Source organism: Citrus clementina, unplaced genomic scaffold (genome assembly GCF_000493195.1).
Source record: "Citrus clementina cultivar Clemenules unplaced genomic scaffold, Citrus_clementina_v1.0 scaffold_3, whole genome shotgun sequence".
NCBI lineage: Eukaryota > Viridiplantae > Streptophyta > Magnoliopsida > Sapindales > Rutaceae > Citrus > Citrus x clementina.
Genome location: NW_006262339.1, coordinates 39,590,317 through 39,602,485, shown reverse-complemented (window position 1 = coordinate 39,602,485; position 12,169 = coordinate 39,590,317). Strand labels below are relative to the sequence as shown.

The 12,169-nt window shown below is 34.0% G+C and overlaps 2 protein-coding genes across 6 annotated transcripts; both read right to left on the bottom strand.

The window, feature by feature from the left end:
* Nucleotides 1-439: 439 nt before the first annotated feature.
* Nucleotides 440-5,535, bottom strand: LOC18049883 (ras-related protein RABA5c). 2 transcript variants are annotated; one of them, XM_024189294.1, is made up of 3 exons: nt 5,448-5,535; nt 3,386-3,767; nt 440-1,048 (listed from the first exon to the last, which is right to left on the bottom strand). In XM_024189294.1, exons 2-3 carry the CDS (start codon nt 3,729-3,731, stop codon nt 726-728), a joined length of 669 nt encoding a protein of 222 aa, XP_024045062.1. In that variant the 5' UTR covers nt 3,732-3,767; nt 5,448-5,535; the 3' UTR covers nt 440-725. The 2 variants fall into 2 exon arrangements, with proteins under 2 accessions (XP_024045062.1, XP_006443137.2); XM_006443074.2 differs by having other exon boundaries at nt 5,402-5,491.
* Nucleotides 5,407-11,934, bottom strand: LOC18049882 (transcription factor bHLH128). 4 transcript variants are annotated; one of them, XM_006443072.2, is made up of 6 exons: nt 11,315-11,934; nt 8,459-8,784; nt 7,778-7,909; nt 6,244-6,309; nt 5,982-6,050; nt 5,407-5,616 (listed from the first exon to the last, which is right to left on the bottom strand). In XM_006443072.2, exons 1-6 carry the CDS (start codon nt 11,781-11,783, stop codon nt 5,563-5,565), a joined length of 1,116 nt encoding a protein of 371 aa, XP_006443135.1. In that variant the 5' UTR covers nt 11,784-11,934; the 3' UTR covers nt 5,407-5,562. The 4 variants fall into 4 exon arrangements, 3 of the variants coding, with proteins under 3 accessions (XP_006443135.1, XP_024045060.1, XP_024045061.1); XM_024189292.1 differs by having other exon boundaries at nt 8,459-8,781; nt 11,315-11,883; XM_024189293.1 differs by lacking the exon at nt 5,982-6,050 and having other exon boundaries at nt 5,533-5,616.
* Between the last annotated feature and the right edge of the window lie 235 nt (nt 11,935-12,169).

Sequence of the window (12,169 nt, the reverse complement as noted above, 5' to 3'; positions counted from 1 at the left end):
GTGAAATTAATAATGATGTCTAGTATAATTTATTATTTACACTATTAAAATCAATATTTTTTATAACATTTATCACATATTACAATTTTTTAATACTTAGAAACTATTATGTTTAATTGAGTTATCAATCCTTAACCAACTAATCCTTGGCCCCCCTTGGGATAACTTCCATTACAAAATTTAGATTATTTTGTTGGTCCAAAGATAAGGTAATCCTAATACTGTTGAGAGCACCAAACATGAGATTAAGATATAATATAAAAAATAGTCCAATACCCACTTTTAATCCTCCAGCCAATCGCACTCTTATAATGGTAAGCCTACAAATGATACTACAATTGAAAAAAAAAAAAAAAAAAGAGCCTATGATGCCAAAGGGAGAAATACATATTAAAAAAATGACAATTTTTTTTGGAATATTAATAAGAAAATTAACAACTGAATATAAACACGGTCACTTGGCATAATACAAAATCACAAAGAAATAGCTGTCTGCTTAATTTATGCAGCAAAAATTTAACTCTTCTTTTTCTTGAGTGAAATGTAACAAATCATTTCTATAACACCACCTTATTTGGTGATTAGACATGCCCAAAAGACACCCATTTAGGAACAAACAAGCAAACAACAGGCTGAATAAATTAAAATTTTAAAATTAGCAAACCAAACACTGAGACGTATTGCAGGTTGTACAGTTTCTGGAGGATGTAATATAAGAATAGAGGTCACCTTGAACAGCAAGAAAAATAACCGGATGTTTGCTTTGATCCATCGGTTTCAGATTTTACGAGGGTTACCCGGTTGAGAGATAATTCAGCTTTGTAACTATCTGAATTCAGGACCTTCCTGCTGACATTGCTGTAAATCTCTCGGATGACAATCTCAAAAGCACTTTTAACATTCGTCGAGTCCAATGCAGAAGTTTCCATGAAAAACAACCCTTCTGCTTCTGCAAGGCTTTTGCCTTCTTCAGTGCTCACATTCCGGATACTCTCCAAATCACATTTGTTCCCGACCAGCATCCTTGCCACAGTGGTATCAGAATGAGCTGCAAGATGGTTCAATTTAGCAAAATCCTAGGGATCTCAGAACCTATAAGCAAATACAAAAAAGTTGCATACAATAGAGGATGGAAAAAAGGACAAGTAAAATAGACCTTCCGGTAACAAACACATGCTCATATATTGTACATTGACAATGATGATGAAAATGCTCCAAAAACAGAAATAATAAAGGGAGAAAATCTTCAATTTTTGCAAATTCCTCATGATTTCTTGGTTGAGGTTAGAGTAACTTTTAGTAATGAGATATAAGCAGCTCAACTGAATAACACAATTATTTTGTACGACCAGTGCTACCACATCAATGTTGATGAGACACCACATGATTGTTAAAACTGGATGATGTAGTAGCATGCATGCAATTGATGATCAGGTGGATCTCGACCATAGATTCTCTGTCTCCATCCCTCTTTCCTTTTTCTATAATGTAAACCATGACCAATTTATATGAGCATGCAATTCCATACAACCCTTTCATAGCTATCTAGCATTAATATCATTTCAAATACCGATATTTTCAACAAAATCAAGCAGAATTGATCTAATAGTAAAGTGAGATGTACAAAAGTGAACAAGTGTCTTTGTTTCTCTAATATTATACAAAAGTTTCTCTGTTTGCTATTTATAAATTGAAAAAAAAAAAAGAAGGTTAACGAGCTGTCCACAAGGCCAAATTACTGCCTGAGAATTTACAATTAAAAATAGAACATCTCTAAAACAGTTGAAATAGAGAACAAAACAGATTTTATGCAATTTATACGAAATCAATAAATTGACAGGATCTAAGAAAAGCCAAATCAGCCCAAGATCCTTTCCCAATTTCAAATACACCCAATACGATATTAAAGCATGCTCGTGAGGTGATTCGGTACGATATTAACAGTAAAATGGGAGACACTTTAAATAGTCCAAGAACTTGATGGACTTGAAGCTTGGTTGATCGCAAGTAATGAAGATTGACTGAAATAAGATCATGTTCTCGCCAGTTGATTACACCAGCACATGCACTGAATGCTGAAATAAACTAAATGAATAAGAACTAAAATAATAACTTAGGCAACCTTAGACAGTTATTAAATCAACTATTAATTTTAGATGAAAATGTTTCCCATTTATGAATTCCAGTCTTCAGGTCAAAACTCATAAAGTCACAAAAGTTTGATTGTCAAGTTTGATAGAATAAATTTTAGTTTAGACTGACCCAGCAACATCACGAATAGAAGAAACTGCTGCAATTAATTTATCCTTTAAAACGTCTTCAAATTATTGATATATGAAACTTTTTCTTAAATTTTTTCTTAAATTACACTGTATGGACAGACTCAGAACTAGTAGGGCCATTGGACAACGAAATCTCTCTTTGCACTAAATTCATCAAATATTTAATATTCCCTGACTCCGAACATGACTAAATTGTACTCTTATCACATATTCTACAGCACAAGGAAATTTAAATGCCACAAAGCATGTACAACAAGACAATTTCACACAAATTGAACCTAACACAATAACTCTGCACAGATATGTTTCGGTTTTTAAATATCCAACAAAACGTTAGTTGGACTTGGACACCTACCAAGAAGATCATACTTATGTCATGCATGACATCATACAATCAACACCTCAGGTAGGAAGAACCCTTGACCTAGGGCACAGGGAAAACAGTTCTGTCTTTTACACAAGTTCCAACGACATATTTCACTAGATCTGTTTAGCAAGCCTCAGGAAACTGGAGCTAGCTACAGCAGCACTCTGGGACAGAGTAAGTTGGAAGAAAAAAGCACAATGTCGACCAAAGCAATATTACTACCAATTTTATTGCTTTATAGTTGGATGGATTCGACATAATTAGCGTGGAAAATCATCCATGCCATGGAAATAGATCATCAACACTTATTCATGAAATAAGATCTAAACCATTCTGTCACCTACCTCTAAATTTGATACAGAACTAAAATCAACAAATTACATTAAAAAAAGAAAATTGCTGAACTGTAAAGTAACTTAAGCTGGAGAAATCTTGAATTCTGAAAAAAAAAAAAATTAATTGGTACAGTTATGAATAGAACCTATTACCTATCTAGTCAAGAGATGCACAGAAGCTAAAATTACTCAAACAGATATGGACAAATACTAAAGTTTTGAATTTTGATAGGAGATGAGATCCGCATCCACTAAAACAAAAACAGAAGGAACAAGATGCTCAGCATCAGCAAAAATATCAACTTTTTCTTTCTCTTTTGTTTTTGTTTTTCTTTTTTAACCTTATTAAGCAGAAGAGCCAGATCATCAAAGTGTTGAGCAAAGTAGTGTGCTGGACTTACTCTTGAGCTCATCGAGCCAGCGGGAGATGCTGTCAAAAGTGGTTCGCCTGGTAATGTCGTAAACAATGAGAGCACCGACGGCGCCTCTGTAGTAAGCAGAAGTGACGGCGCGGAAACGCTCCTGGCCGGCGGTGTCCCAAATCTGAGCCTTGACTTCCTTGCCGTCGATCTCCATGCTCTGCGTTTGAAACTCGACTCCAATTGTCGCCTTCGAGTGAGGATTGAACTCGTTCCGAGCGTAACGAGACAGCAGGTTCGATTTCCCCACCGCCGAGTCGCCGATTATCACGATCTTGAACAAGTACTCCTCCCCTCCTCCTCCTCCTTCTTCATCCGACGACGACATCGTTTTGAATTGAATTCCCTTGAATGGAACTGGAAGCTAAAAGGAAATAAAATAAAATAAATAAATAAATAACAATAATGGTGGTGGTGCCGCGACTGGTGTCAAGCTGGCACAGACATACTGCGCATGTAGTGCCTTCATCATAGATTTAAGTAAAGATTTTCTCTTTTTTTTTTTTCTTTTTTCCTTTTCTTCTCCTTTTTCTCTTTTTCACTCGATAAAATATCAATTTTTAAATTACGTAATAATCATGTTATGCCACATAATAAATAGTTATTTTTCACTATTTTCTATGATTAATCGAATTGAATCTGTTAGGACTTAGGACAAGCTCTCTAATTTAGGTATCGGTCTTAATTTGGAATATTATTTATTTCATTTTTTCAAAAAAAATTTAAAGTTAGGTGTTAGGACCGGCAAAAAAAATTTTGTTTGGCCTCCACCTAAAAAGTCTAAACCCTACTCATAAATTCAATAAATATCTAATAAATAAATAAAATTTTATTTTAGTTAAATTATACCTTTTAATATTTATTTACTCTGTTTATAACATATACTTAAAATTTTAAATATTTTTAGCCCTACATCTAAAGTCTAATCTAATAAAGATAAAATTTTATATATTATAAGTCTATAAAATATAGTTAAAAATTTTCTAAAAAATGTAATAGGTCCGACCCGTCTCGAGATTTTTTTTGCTAACTGTAACGAGTGTATGGGTAAAATCTAAAATTTGGATCTGAACGTGGCTGATAAAGAAATTTGCTTAAAAATCAATAGGCTATTATTTCAATTCCGGTTACTATTTTTTAGTTAATATTAATGTTTAACATGTCTATCGAGAATTTTTTGGCTAACTGTAACGAGTGTATGGGTAAAATCCAAAATCTAGATCTGAACGTGGCTGATAAAGAAATTTATTTAAAAATCAATGGGCTTTTAGTTCAATTTCGGTTACTATTTTTTAGTTAATATTAATGTCTTACATGTCCATAATTCAACAAAAAAAAAAAAAAACGATCATGTGCGCATGCTCAACGCCGGATATCCATTATCTAGATCCCAAAAATTAAAGCCTGATGATGCGTTCAATGTCCTACGGACACATCGTTAATGGTCACCATGTAGCCGCCAATGATGCGTGCCAAATTTTGATTTGCTGACAAATTTCAAATTTTATTTAAACATGATGATTTGGTATTTTGGTTAGGATTTGATGGAGGGTCAAACGACTCGAATCTTAAAGTACGAGTGTGGTTTTCTCATAATGATGGACAGTTGATAAATAATAAATACGTCGAGTAGTTATACCTAAGATGAAGAAGACGTCTTCTACTTTAATTAGTGTAACGAGATACATGTGTGTGTGAGTGAGTGTGTGTGACTACAAAAATAAGAGATTTACTATTACTTAATATGTGCCCAGGAGGTGCTCCTCATGTACATACATCGACCCATCAAGCGACTTCAACAGTCGAGAGGGCGACAGGCAAATTATTTTCCAACGTATTGCATCTGAATTCCTCAAATGAAAAAGGCTTCTTAACATTTCAATTCTATTTAAATTAAAATGCATGCCATTGCACAAACGAAAAGCTAAAAGCACTACTTCAAATTCAAAATCTCGTACCAAATTGATAAAGGTAAAAAAATGGAAACGAATAACTTACTTGGTTATATACATTTTTTTTCAACTGAAATTTTCTTCTTACTTACACTTTCCTTTCCAAGTTAAATAGTTGGTAAGAGTACAAAATTAGGCCTGCAAATGCTTGGTATCCCAGTTTCTACAGCATTATTGTTTCAATCCTTTCTTTTGATACAGCAAAGATCAAGAGGTTGGCTTGCATCCACATGTGCAATGCTCGAGATCTTTGTGGAGATTCTGCAAGATGGCAAAGCGTGCAATGTTATGTTCAAGATTGATCAAGTCCAGGTTATGTCAAAGGACAGGCTAAATATGAACTTAAAATGTCAACCAAATATTGATCATTCAAAATGCACAGACAAGTGTGAATTAGTAATATTGTGAATTGAGCTCTCGCCAGGGTAGGATAAGTAGGTTAAGATTTGCAGGAGGTGGAGATATGGGTGAAGGGGATAAAAAATGAAAAACAAAGTGCCAATGCCAATTTTGACTAAAGTTATAGACAGGTACCAAAATCTTATATTTCATATTGGGAAAAAAAATGAATCACAATCAGCATAACAATCCTATATTTTGGCATTTCCTGATGGTATATTATGTACCTCCACTTGATTTTGAAGGCCTTTGATATGCTGCACTGCCAGGTCTAACATGTCAGAATAACTCGTTTGCTGCACAAACATTTTAAAGAAATATCAATGCATATGGCAATGCAAACATCATTAGCATTTTGAAACATTAAAATTAAGTATACATCAATGCATTACGTCAAGTTGATAACATGTTAAAGGCTCTTATGGCCGGAATGAAACAACAAAAACTCAAAGAGGGATAGTTTTGAATTCCCAAATATTATGTTATTACCTTGTCCATGTTTGGAACAAGGTCTTGTAATTTCTTCAATTTCCTGCTTATTCTGGTTCTTCTCTCCTATACATAACAAAGAAAAGTACAACTTAGTTAACAACTAAACCAACAGCAAATAGGTGTGCATGCCTATTTTTCAACTGAAATTTTCAACTGAAAAAAAAATTAAATGAACTTTACTTTTTACATATGATGACAAGTGGCCTTAAGATTTCATATAAATTCATAGCTATTAGCTAGCATTCACACAAGCAAAAATTTTGTTCTCACGGTATCATAATTTTTTACCAGCTTTAGTCCTCTACATAGGAGAAGAATCATCAAATAATATGCTCATCATATGATGCAGCCTGAATTTATGTTCATTGTAGTGACAATCTGGTTGCCTTTTTTCATTTTCTGTTTTCCTGCTTGAAGTAACATACACAAGAGCAAACACAACCAACACGGGAACACCAGCAGAAAACAAAACAAAAGAGACAAAGGAAAAATTAAATAACAATAACAAAAACACTGTCCTCAGAAAATAATGCCACTTGAAGATGGCCATGAACCGATCCTCATTAACTCCTCCCCAAGCCGACTCACCTAGGACGTTACACAAATTTTCTTCAACATGCAAGATTTGAAACAGATTCGAAGTCAATATTGAATCATAAAACACTGTTCGATTCCTAGACGTTATGTACATAGACTACAATAGCCAATTACAATGTGAGGTTTGAATATCATAATTGGTAGGAAATTTTTCTTTTGCCAAAACCATATGATTTCGCATGGAAAATGTGATTTTCATCTTTTACCATAAAACCATTACATTATAACTACCTTCTTGCCCAAGGAGATTGGGTAGAATGTAAAGTAACAAAAAAAATAGAAAAACTGTTTGTTCTTGCTCAATGACCTCTACTCTTAGCGGTTGAGTATCACATCAGCTATGTACATCCATCAACAATATCCTTCATACCATATCCCACCTCTTTGTTAAGTTTCCCAGCCTATAAAATTCTTTGACCCTTTAGATTTATCTTCATTCAAGTTTCAAGATTCTACATAATGGTTTTGGCCCTTTCCATATGCAAGGTACTCTTTTTCCAGTGTTCTTGATATCCCATGCTTTTAAACTCACAGTTACTAAATTAGCCAAAACCCTGCTGTTATCAAACATCCCAAAGTCTACAAACCATAGACTTAACTGAGATTCTCACCAATATCAAGAAACTAATTTTTCTCATGCTTAAATAATTAAATTCCCTTAGTAAGAACTGGCTTGAATAAAGAAGCAAAAGAATTTCAAATAAGTAAAATGGATGTATATAAATTACTGGATCATTCATCACTTGGTAAGATTTGGCTTGAATATAGAAATAAAAGAATTTCAAATAAGTAAAATAAATCCATGTAAATTACAGGATCATTCATCGCTTAAAAAATTCTAGTAATGACATTAACAGTAGTGATGCATTCATATCAACAAGGGAAAAAACAATGCAATATATTTATATATTTTGAATCTTTAGTCATTACTAACCCTTTCAGCGATGCTTCGGGGATGAGTAGCACAGCCACGTTTAGCACGAATTTTGCAAGGGACAGAGTCTTCAGGGATATTTAATAAATTATCCACTGTAGCCATTTCAAGAGATGTTTGCGGCATTGTAAACTGAAATGAACAGCGAACACATGTTTAGTAGTGAAACATAAATTATGTTAAAGCCAAAATTGATAAGTAGCCTAATCACCAACACTACAAATTCTTGGTGAACTTCATCAAATGTAGAATCCTCCTAAAATTCGAGAAGCAACTCCTCAAAAGCAATAAAATCAGGCGGAAAAAAAAAGCTAAAAATTGCATATGTTAATTTGTATCCTTGCCCTAAAAATGTTACTAACTCAGACTCCAAAACATCAAAGCTTATGATATATTTATAAAATAAATAAATAAACTCAATGGCCCTTAAAGATGATGGGGCTGATTGCATAAGATACAAGTTTGAGAGCAAGTATTATATTAAATTTTAGTTTAACTGAAAAGGACTACACCCTGGTATTTCTGAATTATAGTTATCTGAATTAATAGCAACATGACATATATTATGCTTGGAAGTTATGGCAAAACATATTCATTAATCAGTGATGTAGGCTACAGATTACCTGAACTTATTCTCCCCATTTTAAAAATAAAAGGGTACTTGGAAATGATTTTTAGTACCTGAGAGTCCAAAGCATTGAGACAATTAAAAATGTCTCCATCCAAGGTTTTAGTTCTTTTACTTGGTGGTGCAGAAAACACAATGGAAGTTCCATTCTCCCAAGAGTCCATCCCAAAACTAGCAGTTGAATAAGAATGTGTGGCATTTTGCCGGCCACTACCAGAACTAACTCCATCAATACCATTCTCACTTTCTTCAGAGATCTGGGAAAGAGAATCTTGTCCTGTGAAACTTAATTGAGACTTTAACCTTGACACTCCAAGGCCACCACTAGATCTGCCTTGTGAGTTATAGTTTCCGGTTTCCCTTGTAACTGAAAAACCTACTGAACATTGACCATAATGTAATTAAACAAGTATAACAATAATAAATCATGAAATTTGCATTTTTTTATTTATAAATGAACCAGAAGCAGACCAACCGCAACAAGTTATAGCATCTCCATTCTCAAATTAGATGATATTGAAGTGGACAATACCACATCATGGAAAATGAGCTTCAGAAGGACACACATTAGGTTCGCTGGACCAAGGATATATAAAGACTATTCCAGCTATAAGTTATGCCTATTGCTCAGAAAATAGTATAACTAAGATAATTCATCGATTTATTCATTTATACGAGAGCAATGATGTACATGATGGTAAATATTTATAATAAACTATGTCCATATAAAATTTAAACGGGCTTGTAAGGAAAGAGTGTGCATGTGCTATTAAGCCCAAATATCAATTGCTTTGTAGGAATTCATAAAAATACATTTTTCCCGTTCCATATGTGATTTTTGCTCAAGATAAAACTCAAACGTCTAATTTTAAATTGGGAGCATTTTGTCCTACCTGAATTTTTAGTTCAATTTTTTGATAAGAAACTCAAAAATGTATTAGTGATAAAGATTTAAAACAGAAAGTGGACCTGCTGTCCACTAAAGAAATTAAAAAAAGAAAAAGAAAAACGGAAAAAAGACCATTGGTGCTATACAAAAGTATAGCCATTCACCCCTATACAAGGCCAGAATCAGCTAAAACTCCCTATCTCAAAACTTATCCCAATTTAGATGGATGAAGAAAAATGATGAATCTTGAAATTCCTTAAAAATTGAAGCCCGAAGTGAAGCAAGAAGACAAACTATATCCCACCCTTCTTCAACTTTTCCCCTCAAAAATACAAATATTTCTTTCCTCCCATGTTACCCAAATACAGAGCTGCCACTGCACATTTCCAAAGAGTGTTAGCCTTTTCCTCTACTACAAGCACAGGAATACTCCATAAGAAGAGAGTCAAAAGAACCCGGAAAGATCCACAAAATATTAGCTTCTTTGCATAACTTATACACAACTTTGAAGCCACAAAACAATGGAGAAAAAAGATGACTCGAAGTTTCTGCACTTTTCTTGTACATCACATAACAAGAAGGAGAGAGACAAAAATTAGGAAACTTTCTTTGAAACACTAGTCCAGCATTTTCTTTTCCTTGTACCAAGGCCCACAAAAAATTAGGAATCTGTTTTTTCAATTGGAGCAAACAATTATTAATAGCATAAGACCTTGGAGTAAAAAGTGTAGATATCATTGTTTAATCCGATTAATTTTTTAGATACAAGAGCAGAAATTGGTGGGTTCGATATGAATAAGTTCTTGAAAGATACCCAGTAAGCCTAACCAGATAACAAAAAACGTGATTTGTCTCCCTATAATTTACACCAAAGATTCTTGTAATTAGAATCTGGCTGCCCAACCACTTGTTTCTTTGTTTATTATTTATTTGTAGCTGGCTGGCTGCTGGTGGCTGCTGTCAAGTCTCGCTTGTATCCTCATTGGTGTATTTAAGTTTCTAACCAGAAGCAACTAGCAAGTGGTCCAATATATTAATAGCATATACTAATTATGACTTTATATACAAAATAATAGTACACACATATACAAATTAATTAATTGTACAAACTTATTAATTTACACATGTGATACCAAGTTTAGCTTAAAATGATGAGTCTGTATAATTTTCCTCGTAAACTTTCTTTCCCTTTTTTTTTTAATAAAAATATTGCATAAATGTAAACCAAACTCCCTCCCAACTTTAATTTGGACGTAATTCTAACTCACCTCCTCTTGTGATCGAGTTTTATGATTTGAACCTACATCTCTTATATCAATTCCAAAGATTTTTTCAATTAAAGCCCATAAGCACTCAGACACCCACTATGCTATGTACTTGTTGAATTAACTACAGAAAAAAAAAACATAGGATAACCTAATATAAAAATTATTTAAAAAAAGAAAAAAGGTGATCACAACATTGCATGTCCTAGCGTGTCATCAAATGGGTAGGGCATCCAGCACAAAAAACAAATCTGAATTCTAATCGTAGATAGGCACTAAAAAGATTCACTTAATATAGAAATTAAAAAGAGAGAGAGAGAGACTAATCTTAGTTTGTATCCACCTAATTCAGTAAATAATCAAATGAAAAGGATTAGTTACTTGAATACCTAACCTAATGTCATCTTCAACCGAGTAATTTGAGTCATTGACCGAAACATACAAAAATTAAATTAAAAAAAAGTCATTGTTTAATTTAAATGAAAGCATAGATTTACGCGAGGCCTTTAATGTCAATTCACGTTCAACAAAGGCATATTATCACGTGGTTATGATAGTAAAGGTGATGCCAACAAACGATCTTCGTGGGCAAGCAAGTTGACAAATCAGCAAATAGAAACTACAAATATAAGATAACTTTGAATATTGGAAGCCGCCAGTACAGTTCTCGTGACAGTGAAAAGTCAAAACTACCCCTAAACCCAGCTCGTTTCATTAAGCGATAAAAAAATATTTTTTTAAAAAGGAAACAGTACCGTTTTCGGAGGCGAAATGACTAAGAAAGCCGGCGGGAGAACTACGCTGTCTGAGCAAGGAGGAGGAGGAGGAGGCAGCATGTGTTTGAGGAATGTCATTGAGGCCGTAGGATCTCTGCAAGCCAGATTTGGTGTTATTACCTGGAGCGTTGGATGAGTTGACTTTGCAAGTTGACTCAGTGGTGGTAAACGAAGATACAGGAGAAGAGTCACCGCCAGCTGTGGTTGTAGAGCCACCGGCGAAGTAATGGTGGTGTTGGTGGCTGTGAGAGGAGGAGACGATGGAAGGTTGTGATGGTGATGGTGATGATGATGATGATCCGATGATGGAATCAACGGCTGTCCTCAAAAGAGAGCCTGGAGCTGAGACGTACCGAGTCAGCCCACCACTGCCACCAACACCAGCAGCAGTAGTGGGGCCCATTGGATTTTGTTGTGAAGAAGAGGATGATGATGGATGATGATACATTATTGTTCTTCTTCTATGTTACTTCTTAAGAAGAAAAAAATGAGAGAGATTCAAAAATCAAAACTAAAAGGGACTTTGTTTTGATTAAAAATGGAAATGAAAGCTTCGTTGCTTTCCGGGGAAATGTCTCAAGAGTTTCCGGTTGCGTGACTTGTGGGTGACTTTGTTACGTCACCCTCTCCTCCACTTGACATTTTATTATTATTATTGGGTAAATTATCATTCGTATACCCTATATTTATTTTATTATAAAAAATACTATAATATTTTGAGGGTGTATTAATCGTCCACCCTAAATTGATAAAAATTATTTATCGACCACTAAACCGTTAGTTACCATTTGAAAGTTAACAAAATTATAGTGAATTGACATTTTTACCCTTAAA